The following is a 21,227-nucleotide window of genomic DNA, read 5'->3' as shown; positions in this document are numbered from 1 at the left end:
TGAGTAAGATGCTTTCAGCAGAAGGGTGTCCCTGACCTGCAGACAGACACAGCAGATGATGGGTTTTAACCCTCAGAAGGAGGGAGCTCACATTGCCTGAACATCTTGAACTTAAATTTTGTGGTGGTGAAGTAAAGATACAGAAGATGGGCATCCTCAACAGCCAGATTTCTCCTCTTCCCCACCTTTGAATGAACAAGGGTGAATTTCACCTCCCCACTAAACTGGCTGCATAGGTGGGAATTTCTGAGCAGGGATATAAGCAAGTAAGAAAGGCAGAGAAGTAGGTGGTGGTGCAGGAGGTGAAAGAAAGCAGCTAGCCAGAAAACCAAACCATAACACATCCATAGGAAAATATCTGATTGTAGAAAATAGACAAATGCAATTGGTGAGGTTAGTTCCTACCATGGGAATAGCAACAGGAGGAGCAGACCCACTGCAGTGCTGCAGTCAGGAAAACACAGTCCAGAGCAATGACTGGTGCATGTGTAGAAAGTGTTACCAGGTTCATGCAGCAAAAAAAACCATTTAATTGCAGGATTCAAGGAAATTACTATATTGCCCATGCTTGACCTCAATCCCACTCCACAGAGCTCAGAGCAAAGTCAAAACTGACCTTCAGAAGTTTCTGGAGCAAATCCATTCCTGCCATGTGCAGGTTTTCATCCCCTCTGATTTATGGAAGTTAGGCATATTGTGAAACACATTATATGAAATTGCTGGAAGGAAAAAATAAGGAAAAAAATGGTTTGCTGGAGCCAACAAAGTTACAAAAAGCCCTTACTGAATGGAGCTTTTCCTCTATGATGTCTTGTTTGAAGTTGGTCTCTGGAGGGCAAAAGTCTGTTAACAAAGTATTTTTTTTGAAATGAAGATGAGGGAAACACATTTTAAAATACCACACATGGGAATAAAACCCTTTACTTCCAAGCACGTTGAGGATGAAGTGGGTCACTGTATGCTTTGATTCACCGACTTGTGTCCCCTGTAATCACACAGTGTATGAGTGCAGTAATTGCAGAAGCACCAGTCTACCTCCTGCTGGTCCAGGATCTTGGCAGTGGCTGATTCTTGCCATGCAATAGGAAGATTTGCTCACTGAATGCCCTGAAACTGAAGAGAGGAGGATCATTTCCAAAGTCAGACTCACACACACTGAGCACTAACCTCATTGTCTGCAGCAGCCCCAAATACTACAGATGAACCATGGTGAGTGAAGCAACCAAATTGTCACTTTGTGCTCCATCTTCACTGGCTAGGGTGGCCTTGGGGCTCTGCAGATATGTTGGCAGGTTCCTAGGCTATCTATCAATCCATCCACTTCAAAATAACATAAAAAGGCTTTTAGTATAACAGAAGGAGAGATACTGCTATTGGCCAAGCTAAGGAAGTAACAGAGGTGAGGAAATCAGGGAGCCAGTCTCCCAAGGTATCCTAGTGAACAGGAAGCAGAGAAGGTTTTCTTCCAAATACTGTCTGAAATGGTGACCCTCTTCTCTGGAGAAATTTTGAGAAATATCCTTAGGGTTGGGCTGTGCTTGAGACAACATTTCCACTGTTTAAGGAGGACAGGAAAAAACAGAGTTTCTGAAAGTCACATCTTAAGTCACTGTTAGAGGTAGGGACCACATGCAAGTTTTCTCCAATACCAAACCAGTTCCCTACCCACAAAGGCTTTTTGTGTGTAAAAGTTTTCCCACTTTCCAAGAATGCTGTGCTGAGAATCCAGGGCATTTTCTTTTAAAACTGTGTTCATATGTGATTTTATAGCCCAAAGACAAGCATTCCATTTGCTCCCCAAACTTTTCAGTGGTGCTTGGATCAAAAATTTTTAGGCTATATTAAGGTCTAAGGTATTGATTTATTTTCATGAATTCATTTTCCTTTTCCTTGCCACAGCTTTCACAGATTTATGAGGTTAAAGAGCATGAAGCTAATTAAATAATCTGACTGGTTGAACATCTGTTGAAACATAGTAATAACTTCTGAAGCCAACATTCCTGATGAGCTGTTAATTATTATTTAAAAACTAGAGGCAGGGTTTTACCATCTTAGAAAACCAACAAATAAAAACCCTAGCACCCTTCTGGGCTCAGAGTGAACCCTCAGCATTGCTTTAAAGCCTATTACACCCACTCTTTCCCACCTTCCAGTCCAGGTGTCCTTTTTAGGCTCTCCTACAGCCAGAGTTCCTAATGTAGGCCAGATGGTTTGTGGGGAAGGTCCAGCCCAGTCTGCAGATTGTTGGTGTGCAGCAGCTACAAATGGAAATTAGGATTCAGACATGATGGAGCTTAACTGCATGGAGACACTCACCTTAGCCCAAAACAGAAACTAATGCATGACCTTAGGTAAGTGGTTTAAGTCCAAGTAGCCACTCAAGTAAGGAACTTAACCTTTTCTTCAGTTCCCTCTTGTTCTCTATCCCCATGGAGCAACGCCGGACTGATTTAGGAGTTCCTAAGCCCAGAAACTTCCACCAGACTCATGTGCAGGAATTTGGTTCTCAGCCTGGCATAGTCTTCCCTAATTTGCTTAGACTTTGCATCATCTTCACATCTTGTTCTCCAAATAGCTTTGTCAAAAATTCATTAGTGGAGCAGATAAATAAATAAGTTCAATTCCCTCCTACTACTCAGGATCACTTTATGCTTCAAGGCCGATGAAAGTATTTTGAATTGATAGTAATTTGCAGCTGTTCTTAAATCCCCCTCCTCTGCTGGTAAATTATAGAGGCTGTGGCATGCTTGTGAGTGTTTGTGCAGAGTGAGGGTGTGCCCCAAGGTCTGCAGGTGTTAATGACAGATCCAGGGGGACAGTGCCCACTGAGGCCAACAGCATCTTCTCCAGGCTCCCCTGCACCAAAGCCACAGGAAAAAAGCCATGTGCTTGCCCTTTCTGTGACTTTTCCTGTTAGAAATGAACAAATTGTTCACCCAGTAAATATTATAATATTGTAAATTATTCATAGTCCCAAAGTGCAGTGGGTGAAAGTGGGGTTGAAGCTTATGCTGAGACTTTTCTGCATAGCCTACAAAATTCAAACCATAGTCTCACAGGTTTTTCTAACAGTATCTTGGAGTATCCCAAGTGTAGCTGATGTTATTAGGCAATAAGGTCCAGAGCCACAAATAGATTTAGACTTTCAAACTTGCCTGCAATAAGCCTCACCCCCTTCAGCACATGCATGCTGTGGGGGACTCCTGAGGAAGAGAAGCCTTTCTGTGTGGCATGTTGTTGGTCTCAGCCTTTCTCCATCCTTGTGGACTTTCATGAGACCCAGAACCACTCTGAAATGAGGGGTGTGTACGTGTTGGGGCACTGTAACTGCACCCAAATGTTTCCAGATGCGGCAGCAGCAGATGCCCCCAAGGCTGACTTTGACTTATCTTGTTTGTCAGATTATCTCACATTATTTTCACCACCCTTTGTACTCATTAAAGTTTCTCTACTGTCCCTGGTTTCTCTGAGGGTCTTTTCAGGGAATGCTCATTTCAAAAAGACAAGGAAAGGCAGCTACATCCCTTGTCCTAGCCCAGACAATCGCTGTAGTCAGTTCTTGATTCACAGGGTTCCCTCTAAGGCTCATCCTTGTCTCCTCTCCCAGCCAAGGATTTTAACTTGTTGCATGCTTCACCCAGCATACAGACAAATTAATATCCATGAAGGACGATTGTGTCCCATGAACTGAGAAATATTGCAGTGTTTTGTCATCCATCTTCCTTCTCTTTCCCCACTGACCTCTTCAGGTCCATTTTCCTTACAACCTGCATCAGGAGCCACTTCTTTTTCTCAGCAACCACCCAACCCATTAAATAAAATCACATGCAATCCTAAACTGAGCTTTGAAATTGGCCAACAAATTCTTCCTGAGCCCTCACTCACCCAAATCTGCTTTGTCAGGATGCTCAGTGCTCAACAATGGGACACTTCAGTAGGTAATCACTTGCTTAAAATATGAATTTCAATGCTGAGCATCAGGATGTAGAAGCAGAGATGATTCCATTTTATATGGCCTGAATGTTCTCCATCTTCTATTGATTCAGTTGATCCAGGCTGAGACTTTAGAAACTTCCTGTGCTAAAGTCATTAAATGATTAACCAACCTTGTGCTTCTCACTGTGCCTCCTGGTCAGCCACAGGACCCCAGCCAGCCTGGTCCACCTCTCTTCTTCCTCACTCTGCTTCACATCTGGATTCCAGTTTTTCTGTCCTTTTTGCCTTTCAGGTTCACATAGCCAATACAAGATTTCAAAAACATACATCATCATAACATTTCTGTTTAATTTAATAAACATGCTACTTCTTCCTTCCAACTACATCCCTGTATGTGATTTTTTTATTAGTAGTAGTATTACAATCTCCCCTAAATTTTGGTCTGAAAACTGCTTGACATTCACAATGAGGCATTAAAAAGGATTTATTCCATCCTTTAAGTTTGCATGTAACTCCTCTTAATGTGAGAGCTCAAACTGGTGTAAATCAAGACTAAATTCACTGATATCAGGGGACCTGAACAGGTAGACCCACCATAAAGCAACTGTAAAATAAATATTTTTATATTTATCAAGGGTAAAATCCCAACATCAACAGCACAATTGCCTTCAGTCCTACCCTTACCTGCACATTTAAAATACAGTCAATTGACTTACTAGTAATAATTTTTTTGAAATTCAGGAACAAATTATTATTATAAAATATTATTTATTATTATTATTTTTTGTTTTGCAAGGACAAATCTTTCTTTTCTGCTCCCTCACAGACATATATGAAACAGTTCCTAGTGAGCAACTGTTCTTTCCTCTGTGACCCAAAATAAACTCATCTCTATGGTCTCATACAGAAACATCAGCAAATTTGTTTAATTAGTGTTTCAGGGTCAAGGGAAAAATGTAGAGGTAAATATATTTAAAGGTTTTGAAAGCTTCATGGCAGCACTCCAATACTGCTTTCCTTGCCTTTATTTGCTGGCTTTGGCAAAAAAAAAAAAAAAAAAAGAAAAAAAGCAGAAAAGCAGGCCATAAAGCTTAGAAAAGTGATCAGTCTCTGGGTCTGGGGCTCCTGTCACCTGCCATTTCCCTGATGTAGCACCATGATATACAACAGCCGAGCAGCACTCAAGTGATGTATTACAATAATATGTCAGTAATGCAATGGGGCTTTGATAGTCCTTAATAATCAGAGTACTTCCCTGGGGAGAGGGCCAAGGGAAAGGAAGACCCAGGCAAAGAAGGCAAAGTCAGCTAAGCAAAGCCTCAGCCTGGTCAAGTGTGTGAAAGTGAAACAAGACAGGGAGGAGCTGAGTCCAGGAGCAGTTCTGGTGCATTTTCCTGAGGTGCACCAATTCCCTGATAGAGGGGTACTTGGCACAACCATGACAATTTCATAATGTAGTAAACAATGCTTACACTGCCCTTAATAAAGGGAATAAGAGGTCCATCCATCACAGAAAAACCAGCTGAATTCAGGCAAAGATTGAGCTACTGCTCATGTTTCTAGGCTATGAAGTTTAAGTGCCTGCACTTGACTCCACAGCTGCACTTAGCTGGGTTTCTGAACAGTTGAGCACTGGGTCTCAGTGGTAGCTTGTTAAGCCATGGCAATTTCATCCTTTGTGCTTGTCTGTCCATAACTTGTAGCTCAGGATCCCAAGAACACAAGTGTTTCACTATCATTGCTGTAAAGATGTGCAGACACAAATATTTCAAAAGCTGAGAGGTCTTCTGTGATGCTGAAAGCATCTCATACATGACACTCAGGGATGGCCAACCCAGTCCTTCACTGCCTGACTTTCTCAGCTTCCTGACATAAAGGAAAACCAGAAACAACTGCAGTTTATGGACCTCAGACCTGAAGGAAAGGAGGGAGAGGGGGGTGTGCATGCATGTGCATGGGTGGAGATGGCTGATACATATCCAGAGACATATTTCCATGCCCTTTTCTGTTCTTCAACAGTCTCTTGTGCCAAGGAGTGAAGAACTTTTTTTCTTTTCTTTTTCCCACATTGGCATTTTACAGTCTCTTACAAGCTAAAATCAGACAGGTGAGAGCATGGGATTTATGGGGTTGTGCTTGTACAAGCAGAGTGTTCTCCCCTCCTATTCACCTCCAAGGCTCCAAAGAGAATCAGCCTGTAGAATGGAAAGGTAAGAAGATAATTATTTTTTGAGAGGAGCACTAAGAAGGAAGGAGAGGTAGCTGTTTTCTGTTTTATCTTAAAAGTCTTGCCTTAGAACATTTCTCTGTTGACACTCCATGTGCCTGCATGACCCTGAATAACAGAGTTGGAGGGATAGATATGGCAAGGGAAATTCAGACGAGAAAGAAGACTTTGCCAAAAGGAAATCTAAAAAGAACAAGGATTGAAAAAGCAGCCAGGGGTAACTCTGATGTACAAAAATACATTTATTTTCAACAATTTCAAAACCACTGCCTTTTTTTACAGTAGAAATATTCAAATGGAACAATAAAACCAAGAACAGTATATATATATGTATATATATGACTCATGCAGTTGTATTACTGTGTTCAATACAGGTATTGCAATTGTCTGTCTCATTTAATCCTTTGAAACCACGGTGGTGGTTTGGGTTTAATGCACTGTCCAACATCATCAGAAAGAATGTGAGGATTCTGGTTTGGTTCATTAGACCTGGAATAGGTGTGGGAGCTGACTGAAGGGGAAGGGAGGAGAACAGGACATCAGGACATCTTTGTACATCTGTGAAACCAAAGTTTAGTCCAAAAGAAAATGCACACTTCCTACACAGGCTCTCATTGATGGCAACTGTGTCTGAAACATTCTCTAGCCCCCTGCCACTCTGGTCTCACCTCTGATCCTTCCAGGTTTAGGGTTGGGGTTCTTGAGTACTGGTTAAACTAAACAAAGGTTCATTTTATATCAGACTGTCAGCCACACAGAACCAGAAGCTGCATCTAGTCTCCAGATCTCATGCATTAATCCTAAATTACAGCTAATCCATCATGGGGGAAAGGCTGGCAGTGATAGAGGGCACTCACCCAGTCTCTTGCTCTCTGCCTCTCTCTCTTTCATTTCCTCTTTTTATATAATTACAGTGTGGGAGCAATTTATGTTCCATTGATGCCATTGCCTATTTCCCTCATTACTCAGGTAAATAACAATCTACAGCTTCCACTGCATTTCCCTCAGGGGTAAAACCTGCAGGGGGAAAAACCCTAATGACAACCCCAAGTTGTTATTTTCCAGCAAGACAAATAAAAGTGGCCAATACTCCAGTCTGTGCTAACACTGCAGCTCAGCACTTTCAAAATGGTGAAGAGGGCTGGCTGCCCAGCCCAAACCTTGCAGAGGTCCCATGGACAGACAGGAGTGCAGTAATCACTCTTTTTGGATTCTAAAGGAGCAGATTTCAGTGATGAACCCAAGCTTTCTCCAGCTGCCATCAGCCATCACTGTGCCCTAAAGGAGCAGGAATGACCTGGTAAATGTGGTGCCATGCACACCCTGGGGACGTGCCTGGAGCCCACACCCTGTCCTGACAGGTGTGACAAACTGCTCTGAGAGGCAGTGACACCCACCAAGTCCTATGGAAGAGGAAGTTTGAGCAAAAGTAAGAATCAGTCAGGCTTTTCTGACATGGCAGTTTTGGCTTCATGGATTTTTCTTGATTGCTTTGTAGGATACTTTAGGATCATTTTGGATGGAAAATGACTTTCTAGACAGATGTTTCTCCAAAACTGTCATTCAGAAATTTCTCAGCCTTCACTGAGATTAAATTTCTTTTTGAGAAGTGAATTTTTTTCCATTTTTTCAACAGCTTACTCCTAGTTTTTCCTTCTTACTTTCTCCCATTTGAGACATTTAACAGCAATTTTAAAAGTGTAAAGGAATAAAATGTAAAAAAATTGTGAAAAGAAATTAGGAAAAAAATTGTGAAAACTGTAATCCTCTGCCTTTCTTCTTAAAACAGCATGAGATGAAGCCCGTGAAAAACCTATAAAATTCCAAAAAACAATGAAAATCATCACTTTGCCTCATGGTTTATAAAGAAAAAAGTTAATACTGAAAATAATGAGTATTTTACATTTGGCCCTCTGCAGCAGCTCACCACAGCAGTACCTCAAATCCTAATGATCAGCAAAGACTGAGATCAGCCCACACTTCAGCTCAAAGCCCATGGGACCATTGTTTATGTACATCCCTCCCACCTCCACCTAAATGGGAAGCTATGGCCTTGTGCTAACAGTCTTATCATCAGACTGGGCCATTACTGTAAACTACTGTGGAGTTTCAGTAGAACAGAAACAGTAATGCAACAGTTTATGCACTTGTGATGGATGGAAACCAAGGTTAAATAGAATAACACAGCCATTGCTCTTCACCTTGTATTAGAACCCAGAGCAGGAAAGTGAGGGGGAAAACAGAAGATAAATATTTTTAAATCAACAGAAAAAAAATCCACAAAACTGACTGAAAAAAACCTGAGAATATTTAGTTTTAGTACTTCTCAAGAAATAGTTTTTCCTTATTTTTCAGGTTTACAATTTTAATCTTGAAACACTTCCTGAGTTTTGCAAAATTGTGTTTAACCAGTTTTCTCTCCACCTGCAGAGCCACCAGGATTTTAACCTTTGAAAGACATTCCAGCCCACTATCAGAGTGAACACATGAGGCTGAGGCTGGTTTGTAGCCCACTGGCCTGTTGCAATGCAGGGAGATAGCAAGTAACACCCAAATTCCAGCCATCTCCTCATTTCAGCCCAGGTGTATTCAAGGCGATTGAAGTCCTGTACCCAGATCCTAGAAATTATAACAAACATTGTCATCTGCTGTTATTTCTGCCTCCTGTTACCACACAAAGACTAAACATCTTCCCAGACATGCCCCCCAATCTTCCTTTCCCTCCTGCTGGGTCCTACAAGCCAATACTCTGCAGAATAAGGTTCATTTTTGACATCATCAACTCAAGAAAAATGGATAAAAAGTAACTCACCACTAAATCAACTGCTTGCCCCAAAACTCCACCTCTTCATAGGGATATCCTCAGTTCAGTGTAGTAAAAAATTTCTAAAGAGCTTTTTCAATACCTTTTCTTCATTAACCTCCCTGTTCTGATCAGAAAACACCAACCCACCATGCAGAAATCTCCACTCTGAGCTGGGAGCTGCCATTCTGCAGCAGTCACAAGAAAGGACCTTTCACAGCTCATTAATGCAGGTCTGACCCTCCACTGCCCTCTCCAAAGAGCAGTCCCTAATCGCATGCATCATGTTCAGCCAAAATTTACTACTCTTACACATCCTAAATGGCACTTCACTTCATCAGCTGAGCTGCAAAAAGCATGACTTCCCCCTGGGAATAAAGCTACTGCAACCTGCCCCACTGTTGAGCTGAGGTTGTGCTGGGTATGGCAAGGCCACTGATATTTACCTACACAGAGATGGTGATACTATTTCAGGATTCTTTTCCTCATTTTCACTAACAGATGCCACTAAGATCATTCTCAGAAGTGGGCAACAGTGACAAGGATGAAGAGATGATAAACATCATTAAAATATTTATGACAGGCTCATAGTCTGGCTGCTAATATCTTTTTCTGCTCCATCACAGGAAATGACACCATATATATATACATATATGTAAAAAAAGGCTTGCAGTTATACATAGAGAAATAAACTACTCTCTTTATAGAGAGCAGTGTCAGATTGAAATATGACAGACAACTGGAACACACTTGGAACCAATGAGTGACTCAAGTGCTCACCAGGGTCCCTGTTTGGCTGGCTGTACGTGGTGTGTGTGTGTGTGTCTGTGTGTGTGTGTGTGCACGTGGGCGTGCACGTGTGTGTGTGGTTCAGGTTTTCTTTTAAACATATCTTCTTTTACTAAACATTAAATTATTTCCCAAGAAATAAAAAGCTATGTACATTGTAAATATCTACAGTAGGCCTTCGGCATCCTCGCTATTCACATGCACAGGGGCCAGGCTGCATTCATAAACTCAGGCTCGCTCCTCCTCTGCTTGTGGTGCTGTCCCCTCCAGCCAGTCTGTGGTCCAAGGAACACTGACGTGTGGGTTTGCTCTGATTTTGTCTTTTCCTTTCTCAGGAGTCAACAGTGCCAGAGGGTGACTGAAATTAAAAGCAATTAAAAGAGGCAAGATCCTGCAAAAAGCTGAGACATGCATGTCACTGGAAAGCGAGGGATGTTGGCATGTTGCAGAGCCTGGTCCAACAACCCAGTCTGAACCCTCTGGCAGGATGAAGCAGCTGATTCATGACTTATTCTGAAAAGGGCTGAAAAGGGACAATTGACTTACAACATGTTGCCTAAGGTATGACACCTATCTGTTGGATTTGAATATATAATCCCCTTTCTGTATGTAACAGGAAGCTGGCATTCAAATCTCATTGCACACTTGACTCATTCTTTGCTTTTTATTTCTAATCTGATGTGTATTCCCTAAATATGAAGAACCTCTGCTATTTATGAATGCAGCCCTGGTAAACACAAAAAGCCCACCCCATTCCCTCCCAAATGATAATAATGACATATAACTCTTTCTTTTTTCATAATAATAATAATAATTATAACAATAATAATTACAAATAAAAATTCAGAAATGCTGTAGACCAAGTGGATTCTCAGTATTAAACACTAGTGCAGTTGGGGATTTCCTTTGTGCTTTCACTGTTGGCAATTGTTGAGATGCTTCCTGTGGAGGAGAAAATGGAGAAGAGAATCAGTGCAGTGGATTCAACAGCTTGGTCTGTATTGCTTCTCACTCTTTAGGATGTGGTAGTGTAAGTGTAGAGACAGAAAAGATGCACATTTTTTTATGTATTTGCAATAAGCAGGGAGCATGCAGAAAACTCAATTGCTACAGGTCAGCTGACCAGCAGTAAACTCATTAAGCTATTAGGGACATATTTGCTTGTAATCACAGCACACCAACAGTGTGAGCCTGGCTCAGCTGGTTCTTCTGAGAGTACAGGGAATTTGGCACTCTTCCACAAGAGAGGCAGGGTCATGAGCAGGAATAGGTGTGAGCCACAGCCATTACTCACTTTATACCTACCACTGGAATCAGGTTCCTACCCTGGGAATAGCTGAAAATCTATAAGAGAAACTCCATTATCCTGCTGCTGAGAGAGATTTACTCCCTATCCCAGCACCCCAGGGCTCTACTTGTACCCAGGGTCAGGCACTGCCTCTCCTAATACCCAAAAGACCAAAATCTTCACCCAGACTGTGAAACAGAACGCAGCTGAGGGTTGTCTCTCACCCATCACTCGTGTGTCCAGCTCTTTGTCCATCAGCTCCTCAGGGTCTGTGAACTCACTCAGGGTGATTTTGGGGGCATTTTCACTTTGGCTGACAGAGCCAATCATTTCCTGCTCCTTGTCATGCTGAACTTGGGCATAGATGTTAATCCATGGGATTTTCCTGCACAGGAAAGGAAAATGAGAGGTTGTGGTTTGTAACACAGGGATCCTCAGAATGTCACTTATTAATGAGACAAACTAAACTGAGACCAATCCCAGAAATGCAGCACTGGCAGTGATGCAAAGTATGAGCTCTCAGAATGGTGAAAGTACCACCCGGAGGTTCACCTCTGAAAGTGCCCTTAGCATCCACTAATTCCAATAACAGCCAAAGGTACTCCAAATCTCAGGCCATTGTTTTCACATCATGGGCAAAAAAGCCTCCCTCAGCTGCAAACTTCAGTGTTCTGCCCTTTTAAATCGTGCACACAGTGGACACCGCACTCAGCTCAGACAGCAGCAATTAACTAAGTACAATCAGCTGCAATTGTCAACTCTCTCAGTATTTATTACATGATCAGGGTTGCATTGGAAACCAAAAGTAAAAATCAATTTGGCACTAGTATCAACTGAGCAAAAAAACTGCTGGGCTTGTTGCTGCTGACAGGCCCACACTGACTCAGAAGAAATTGTCACATCTGAAAGAGTTATAAAGAATTGCTCCTGCCTCAGAGTCAGGAAGGATTTGGACCTCATAACACCCATCCAAAGCCTATTTGTTGCCATTCCATTGCAAAAACCAGTTTGTCATGCTATGGATCATGCAAGTTTGCAGGGACTTATTTTTCCTTGCTGCTCAGGAAGCCAAGGAAGTGAAGGGATTATTTCTTCCTCCTTCTCCCAGGCAAAGTTACCTTGGCCTGCTAGAATTATATCCTTGAGAGTCAGTCAGGTAGACAGATTATACAGGCCTAGACAGACAGGAAGTAATCCCTGGAGGAATGCAAGTTTAAATGAGAGAGCTGAAAAGGAATGTGTTAAGCATCGTGGGGTTTGCAGGATTAGCTGCATTGCCTGTTGGAAGTTGACTGTTTTTCCTAATGCTCTTAGAAAGTCTTCGTGCCATGCAGTTCACAGTGCTCCAAAAAGGAAAATTTGGAGAATATTTTGAGTTCCTTAAAGCACACAGGAGTGGGAGAGAAAGAAAACTTGTTCAAAAGAAGTAACATAAAATGCCATATCTTTATGCTGATCTATGTGCTGTTGGATATGTCAGAGACTAAAAACAGTGGAAATTGCCTCAGCTCTCATGAATTCAATAGATCTATGCTGATTTTACTCCAGTGAAGCTCTGGCCTCAACCAACTTGTGCTATTGGCTTGATTTAGCATTCTGTTCTTAACCAGCATCAAGCCAGGACATATTTGGGATGTTTAGCAGCAGATGACAAAATTCATGATCTTCTCCCTTTCTCCTACCTTCTAATGTTTAAATATGCCGTATATGCCATGAGAAGATTTGGGAACTCCACAGGAAATGAGTGAGAACTAATGCATTCCCATAGAATCTAGGTGCCCAGAACTTGTCTGAAGGTGTATAGAGACAGGAGAACATGCCTGGAGATAGTGGAAGACTTCGTTCTACTTCCAAACTGTGCAATAGCAGAGCAGTGATCATCTCTGAGTCTCTGAACTTTGCGTGGAAAGGTGGGAAAAGCTCTTTAGAATTGTGAGGCTGAGAGCCAGGATACTTCAGAGAGTTAGGGAAAAAAGAAACTGAGATCCCTGTACATATGTGAATGCATACCCAAATCCTAATCCTGCTGTGCCTCCCAGCACAACACAGGTGGCCACAAGCACATCACTCTGAGCACACACAAGCCCACAGTCCTGCCCTGCTGTCCCAGGACACACACCTGGACTGCCCCACAGCCCCACCACTGCTCAGCACTCATACACACACAGTATTGACTGATATATGCTCAATCTTCCAGAAAAGAAACATTTTTACAGATTATTTCCATACTTTTCCCTTCTTCCTTCCTTTTCCACTGGGACCTCCTCAATAAGCATCTCTCTGGCAGCAGTGTTTAACATGCCTGCTGAGTCTATAAATTGATGGACTCGTAATAAGAAGTCTGTGTGCAAACCAGCAAAGCACCAAATCTATGAATTTGTAGAATTAAAAAATCATGTCAGCCTATGCTCTCCCATAACCTTTCCCTGTAAGCAGAAATTCTGTATTCAGGCTAGGACCACCATTAATCAAAGTACATGTGGCTAATGGACTTCTGCATCACTCAGAGCCAAAGGAAAGCTTTCGGGTTTGCTCCCCTTTTTTCCATTAAGAATCATTGCATGCTCTCATTTCTGCTCCAGTGAGCCAGGAGTTTCAGACAGAGCTGAAAAGTTACTTTCTGTTCTGAAAAATTAAGTTGAGAACACTCTGTGTATATGACTTATCCTAAACTTTGTCAATTTGATCTGTGTTTTTCCCCTTTGTGACAGAGAGATAAGAGGAGACAGCCAGTTAATAAGCTTTTGGACTAAGCAAAATTGATGCTTTGACCACCTTCCTCTTTACTCCCAATTTGTCATATAATCAACTTTCAGACAGATTTTAACAAGGTATGGTCTCCATAGCCCTAGAGCATAATAGAAGGCTGATGGCTGCTGTACTCAAAGCTCAGGGTGCTTAAGTAGTACAAGAGTCAGTTTTATGAGCTGTAGTAGCAGAAAATGACCCAGAGAGTGCCAGAGCAAAGTGCATTAACAAGCTCTCACTGTTTTCTGGCAGCTGGAATATAAAGACTCTTCTTTAACTACTAGTGGTAACCACAGCAATGGTAACTGCTGACCACAGGGCCAAGGACATCAGGCCAAACCTAGGAAACCATCTCACCAAGACACAAGGAAAAGCATGTCTTACACAGGGCTGTACCTACAGCTTGTCACATCTCCCAGGAAGATTTTGCCTTCCTCATCTTACATCTGTGTATGAGAGTAATCATCAGCTGCTTCCCCAGCACACTATTAAATTGGTGCCTTAAACAAATCCCATTCTCCTGGGAAGCTGTAGTCACCTCACAGAAGCAGAGAGGGGATTTCAGGCTGCAAAATGAGGTCGTGCTGAAGGCCTTGAAATCTGCCTCTGAGCAGAGTCACACAAATGCTTTCTCTGGCAATTGTCCTGGGCCACTGAAATCAGTGGGAGCTTGATAACAGTTAGCATGTGCACAGGATCAAGCACTACAAGGAGTGCCACTCACTGATTAGGACAATGGTTAATGCAAGATGTTAGCAAGGAGGGAAACTTTAAACCTGGAGCTTAGGATAGATGCCTGTTTTATCATATAATTTAATTTTGAATATTGTTTGCATCCCACTAACATCCTTAGAGAATACTAGCCTTATGCTGGGAGCAGAAAAGCTGGAGAAAGCAACATTTAGCTGGAATCTGGACAGGAAAAGCTCTAGTTTTTCATTTAGAGAAACTACTATGTCCAGAAAGTTTTATTTATTTAATTTTAAGCCAGACTTGGCTTATGTTTCTAACACAATATTTTGCCACTGGTCAGGGTCTAGGCACACAGACCATTTTATACTGTAAGCACTGTACTGAATGCAAAGTTCCTCCTAAGGAGCTCCATCTGCCTAAAATATATCTTCATAAAGCAGGCCTTCAGCAAACAGGCCATTCTTATCACATATTTTGGTTCACAGCTTGCAGCAGCCAAGTGCCACTGGCCAGACCTGGTCCTGCCTGCTGTCTGGAAGCAAAAGGTTTACATTAACATCTGTCAAGGTAAATCTCAGCACATATTCCCAAAGGCATTTTGGTGCTTTACACAAATTTTTCTGGTTTTGAGTCTCCCACTTTTAACACAAATACACCTGCTCCTCTGCAAGATTAATCTATTCACTTTAAAAGACACAAATGAGATGCTGCTGCACTAAGGCAGCTGGGCAGGTGGGTATAGACTGCATGAAGTCATCCATCATGTGGTTTTTGACTAAGCTTGCTTTGTGTATCTCAGTGAGCACAAAGGTTCCCATTTCTGGTTTGTGGTTTAAATACATCTGCTGAAGCAGAAGATGATTTCTGAGCTCTTGGTGAAGTTTTGGAGCACCAGCTTTGTGATGAAACAGCAGTAGATGGTTTCCTCTCTAAGTATCAGGAACAGGGAGCTACATTCATCAAAGCCTGATGCCCAGCACAGTTCACCCTTCATTTGCAATTCAGGCACAGCTCTGCACAAGTTTCCTGTAAACCACCCAGAGTCTCTTCCTCCCACCCCAAAGTTTTCCAACTTACCTCTTGAATTTGTAGATTAAAAAAACAGCCAAGCCCACAAACACCACTGACAACAACATCAGCATCGCTGAACTGCTGTGACCCGAGCTGGAATCCACAAGTGGTGCTGCAGGAGGAAAGGCAAAGCATCACACTTGAGGAATATTACAAGGAAACACATTAAGTACCAAGAGTTGAGCTCAACTCTGTCACATCTGCTTTATCACTACTGCATGGTGCCTGCTGGTTTTGGCAAGACCAATCAGTAGGAAACAAATTGGTTCTCTCATCCTTCAGAAGTCAAGGCCCTTTTTCAAGAAAGTGCAGTCTAACATCCTTGAGTGAAAAGGCACAGCAAGCCACGCTCAGCTGAATGCCCAATCACTCCTGTATTAACACTCTGGGCTATTACTTTTCAGGTTTTTCCAGGTACTAGAGTGGAAATGAATTTTATGAAGCATGGCTTAATACATATCTGTTCCCCTTCAGAGAAGATACCTTAGAGCATCAATGAACAGCACAACTCCCATCTTCCAAGGATATTCATCCATCTCACATACGACAGGGATCTACCCTTGTGACAAGCCTCAAGGTCCATCCTTATACAGGACCTTAGAGACTTTTAAATTGAGTCAGTTTCATAATGTGGAGGAGCCCAAAGCCATAATCCCGAATCCAATCACACAATACATTATAATATTTTGGAGAATTTGATCCTTGACATTTTGGCTGGCTAAATACAATATATTCCTATACCTTGTTTATGCAGCTATTCCAAGAGCTCATCAGAGCACATCTTAATGGCCTGAGCACTGTGCTGAGATCAAGTGTCTGATGAGAAGTCTCTAATGATGCACAAATGATTATAAGTAGCAGCTGAGTGTTTCTCATTTTGCATAAATATTTGGCTTTGGTGGTTTACTATTCTCTATTCTTTTTCCATCACCCTGAAGATAGGGGCAAAGTCATGCAAATAGAGCCAGTTCTGATTTCACTGTCAAATTTCCACACCTAACAGTCTGATCCTGCCAGTATTCTGCTGCTAATACTTCTGACTCTTTTGTGGGAAAGACTGTCACTTCATCCAAGTCAAAATACTATGGAAATGGTCATGAAACAAATGCAGCACCTGCACTGGAGAGGGGGAAAGAATAGCTGCAAAACATAATTTAAATGCAGTGCCTTGCTAGAACCAAGCCAGATTTTTGAGAATTCCAGCCACCTGGAGACCTCAGACATTGTATCACATGCCCAGTTTTGCAAATTAATCCATTTCAGGCTACTCCTATTAGGATCAGACTCACATTCCGAAGGAGCAGTTAGAGAGTGAAGGTAAAAAGGCATTACCTACCTGTAGGAAAGGTCATGAGCCTTGATTTAGCCCAGCTCTTGGCTGTCTGAGAAGAAGCTGAAGTGTGTTATTGTGGGGTATGAATCCCAATCTTTCAGAGAGGCTATCAGCAAGGGCACTTGCCCAAGATCCCACATTTCAGACAATTGCAAGGATAGTCATAAAAAGTAAGGGCAAAAATAAATCCATCCCCTTCTTTGTAACCATCACTATTTCATCAATAGCTGAGACCTTCACACTAGGCTGGTTTGAAGTAAAGGCATTGACAAAGCTTAAGTGGACTCTTTGTTACTTTGTGCAAAAATGGAGATAGGTAGTGTTGAAATTTAAGTTCTAATTTTTGGAAGTCAGTAATCAGGCACATTTTCCCTGTAAGAGACCTCAGTCTTTTCCTGAATGCTTTGCCCCTTTAAAGCCTCCTAGCTAGTCATAACAATAAAAAGCACTTTGCTATAAGGATTTGATCTAACATCCATGAAACTAAGTAATATCCCACTGAATTCCACAGGTGCTCAATAGGGACTTAATAGAACACCATTCACCTGGTTTTCTAAAACACTTGAAAAACACCAATGCACTTGTTAATTAAGCCACAGGGAACTCTTACAAGGTACTTTTTATACTTGTACAAACTGGAGCATGAAGATGCCCCTGATGGGTTGGTTTTAACACTTCCTGCTTCTACCAAAATGTCTCAATTGGCACATAGCCCAGTGCCCCTTGCCAAACTGTGAGTGCTCTGATGTAGACTGATTCTCCTGGAGTTGTCTGAAGCCTCAGGAGAGCCACAGCTGTGCCTTTGACTCCACACTCACCTAATGTTAGCTGAGTGACATACACAACCACTTCAACGCCAGGCTTCAGTTCAAACTGGACCAGGTTCTGGTTGAGAGCATTAAAAAGGATTTCTACCACCTGATGAAATAAGAAGAGATACAACAGTTAAAGTATAGAAGATTGCAAAGTCTGGAGAACATTCAGGAATACACAAAGCCCATGAATAGTGGCTGACATCTCTTACTGGCTTCAGCAGGGCCCAAGGAAGTGAAGAGAAATGCACTTTGTGTGCTTTGGGTGGAACTGGGTGTCACTGCATGTAAGCCTCCCTGACAGAACTTCTGAGACTCTCATTGCATGTTATTATATCTCTCCTGGGAAGCAAACCTAGAAGGTTTGCAATTTTGTGTTTCTTTTATGGGGGCTATGAGAAGAGGGAAAATAACTAAGGACCTTTTCACGTTCTCTAATATCCTTTGAGTTCAATCAAATGCATTTGGAAATCACTGATATACTGGCCTTTCATTGGTGGATAATGAAACTAAATTAGGCAGTCCAGACCTCCATTTCTTTCTTCCCAATGATTCTGTCATGTAGCTTCTATTTAAATAGGCTGTTGGGGATGAGACAATCCAGTTAAGGTCAATGGAAAATTTTCCAGATTTGTCCTTCACTTAGAAAAGGGGCCTTGGACTGGATATGCTGGAATTGCTGCACTGGGAGATCAGCAACCCAGCTCTGGAGTGTTATTTGGTTGCCCCAGAGCACACACTCAGCACATCACCCCAGAGCCTCAGTTTGTTAATGCCTGATCTCCATAGAGTGGTTCTGATGGACAGGGCACAGCTAATGAGTAGTTCTAATGACCGACTCTCCAGGCAGAGCTCCTCAAGCAGAAGGCAGCAAGTGCCAAAGTACAACTGAGTAGACTGTCAACTAAAATTAGAGCACTAGAGCTTTAGGCCTCATAGTCAATTAGTCAGAAAGCTAATTGAGATGTCAGCATAACACTGATACCTGAAATACTGACACAACAGCTTGTTCAGAAGTTTTAATACTGGTAGACCCTACTGGACAGGACAGAAATTACTCCAAGAACATCCCTCCAAAAAGCCTTTCAAACCTTCCCACCTCAATGCATCTTTTCTGCACGCTGACCACCGTAAATTTAAGAGACCAGCTTTGATAACTTCCTAGGATAAAGGAACTACTCTGCAGGGACTGACTTTACTCAGTGGGTGATGAGAACTTCCACTGAATTCACCAGTCCTCTGAATAATTTAATGTTTGATCCAAACTTACAAGAGTTACTTGGCAATGGGCTCACACATAGTTTGCACACTGTAAAAATACTGCATACAAGAACATTAGCTAGAGCCAAGCAGCCTTTCCAGCAGTACTTCACTCCTTTGCCTTTACAGAGCTGATTTAATCACTTGGTAATTCTAACATGAGAGCTCCAGCAGCCTAGTGCTGTTGTTCTTTCCTTGCCTGCATATCACTGTTGCAATACATCACTGTAATTACCTATTTATCTAAATGGATGGATATTGTAACTTCCAAATATAGTTTGCACAGGCCGTTCAGTGCTGCAGAATAAAAAAAAAAAAGAGGTCTTGTTGTGGTGATCTATGAGCTGAAGTGTCTGATTTATTTTTAGTAAAACTCAGTATATTATCTTGCTGCTTTGGCCTCCCTTTATTAGCATTCCTCCAGGGAGTAGAGGGAGTACATATTCAAGGTTCCTTTGGTCGTAACTACTGTAAAAAGGACACTCCACTGATTTAGGAAGAATCTCTGCTAGTGGTAGACTGTGACATATCTCAGTGAGGTATTGGAAAATCCTGGTTTTCCTCTGAAAATCATTTTCTTTAATGCCATAAACTATGCTGCCACAGTCCCAGATGCATCCATTTCCACCACACTTATTGTTAAGTACTTCCAGTGCTGTGCAGCTTCAGGGACCCATCTGCAAACAATATGACAGGAATAAATGTGCCATTAATCCTTCTCTCCTTACTTGCTCCAGATCAGCCTCACTGCTTTTCCTCCTCTCTGTTGTGTTTTTGTGGGGCAGTATGAAGAGTTCAGCAGAAGTAGGCAGCCCAGGGAACAGAGCTACCAGGATCTGCTCATCAGGAATACCAGTCACCTAGAAGAAAAGTAAAAAGAGGTCTCTAGCTGCTATTTTGTTACGTATGTTTCCATTGACTTTGAGAAATGGCGTTCCCATCAAATTGTTATTTTCCAGTTCCACTGTGGCTGTTGTGGTCCTAATGAGCTGTTCTGCCTATTTGGTGGGTCAGAAACTGAGCTTCTGCCAGAGATGCACTCTACTTCCTTTCTAGAAGTGAATGTAAGCTTGACAACACCCCTGGGCCCAAAGATCTCAACCCAAAGTCCAAACCTAGCATGTCTCCAGATCTGAATGTTCCACGTAGTCCTCCTTGCTACAAAAGAATAACTGACCCAAAGTCAGATCCAGGGAGTCTGTCTCAGAGCAACCACTGGTAAATGTGCAGCTAACAGGGATAATATCAAGAAAAGTGCCTGCAATCACCTTCTACTATCAGGTTACAGGGATCCACGTTGGCCATACATGAACAGCAGTGTCCCCAGAGGGAGAATTCACTCCTGGGGGTGACCAGGAGGGCTGTGCTGGGAGCTGCTCACTTTGCTGAGCTGCCTTCAGCAAGACCTGCCCACTGAGGCTGCTTCCCTCTCTTCCCAAACCCAAGCCATGCATCCTCAGCAGGGCAGGAAGCCTCCCTCCCTCAGAAATGCTCTGCTACATGAGGTTCATTCGCTCCATTTGCCCTCTGGTCCTATCCCACTTCAAACCCCATGGCCTCACTGCAGAGCTGAAATGTACCAACGGGGCAGCCCGTTCCTGGTGGGCTACACAAGCAACCACTTCTACCACACTTCTACTGTTCTGTGACCATTCACAGTTACAAGCTGATTAATTTTTTTTTTCTCTTGCAAGCTTGACTCTTTTACTATAGTAAAAGGGAAAAATAGTTTAAAAAAATAAACTTTGCATTTTTTCAGGATGGAAAAACAACCAAGGAAACTCTTACAACCTGTGAATTTTGAGTGGGCTGCAGATGACAAAAGCTGAGCCAGGAATGTACTTTCCCAGTAAAAATAATCAGCCTCCATTTCTAACAGCTGTAGCTAAAGCAAAAAAACCCCAATGAGATACATTTTTGGCAGAATGCCAAACCCACAAAAGCTTGTCTAACTCTAGCTCCTAATTTCACACAAAACTAAAGTCCCTGACTATTTGATATAATAAGTTATTCTGTCCCCTTTCCTGAAAGAATATGAGTACTAGTTAACATATTCTAATTAATCCCAAAGGAAGTTACAGTACCTTCCAACTACAGAAGTTTCTCTTTATCCTGTATTTTAAAGGTAAGTTTATTTTCCTTTTGAATCCTCATTTTTTGCCCCAGTTGGAAGGGGAGTAGAGCTTCAAAATGTTCACCAGTTGCTACACTTAACTGCATGTGAAACTCCTGACTATCAGGAAAAGATAAAAATATCTTCCTCATGT

At 42.2% G+C, this 21,227-nt stretch overlaps 1 protein-coding gene across 1 annotated transcript in view; it reads right to left on the bottom strand.

The window, feature by feature from the left end:
- Window positions 1-6,385: 6,385 nt before the first annotated feature.
- The window catches only part of SORCS3 (sortilin related VPS10 domain containing receptor 3), a 266,923-nt gene continuing 252,081 nt past the window's right edge, over window positions 6,386-21,227 (bottom strand). Inside the window, exons 23-27 of the mRNA XM_066554147.1 lie at window positions 19,689-19,820; window positions 17,707-17,806; window positions 15,562-15,667; window positions 11,268-11,428; window positions 6,386-10,697 (exon numbers count right to left, since the gene is read on the bottom strand). Of these exons, the coding sequence (XP_066410244.1) occupies window positions 10,633-10,697; window positions 11,268-11,428; window positions 15,562-15,667; window positions 17,707-17,806; window positions 19,689-19,820 (564 nt within the window). The 3' untranslated portion in view covers window positions 6,386-10,632. The remainder of the gene's footprint in view (window positions 10,698-11,267; window positions 11,429-15,561; window positions 15,668-17,706; window positions 17,807-19,688; window positions 19,821-21,227) is intronic.

Source organism: Molothrus aeneus, chromosome 8, assembly GCF_037042795.1.
Source record: "Molothrus aeneus isolate 106 chromosome 8, BPBGC_Maene_1.0, whole genome shotgun sequence".
In the NCBI taxonomy this organism is placed as follows: domain Eukaryota; kingdom Metazoa; phylum Chordata; class Aves; order Passeriformes; family Icteridae; genus Molothrus; species Molothrus aeneus.
This window is presented reverse-complemented; position numbering and strand designations above follow the sequence as displayed.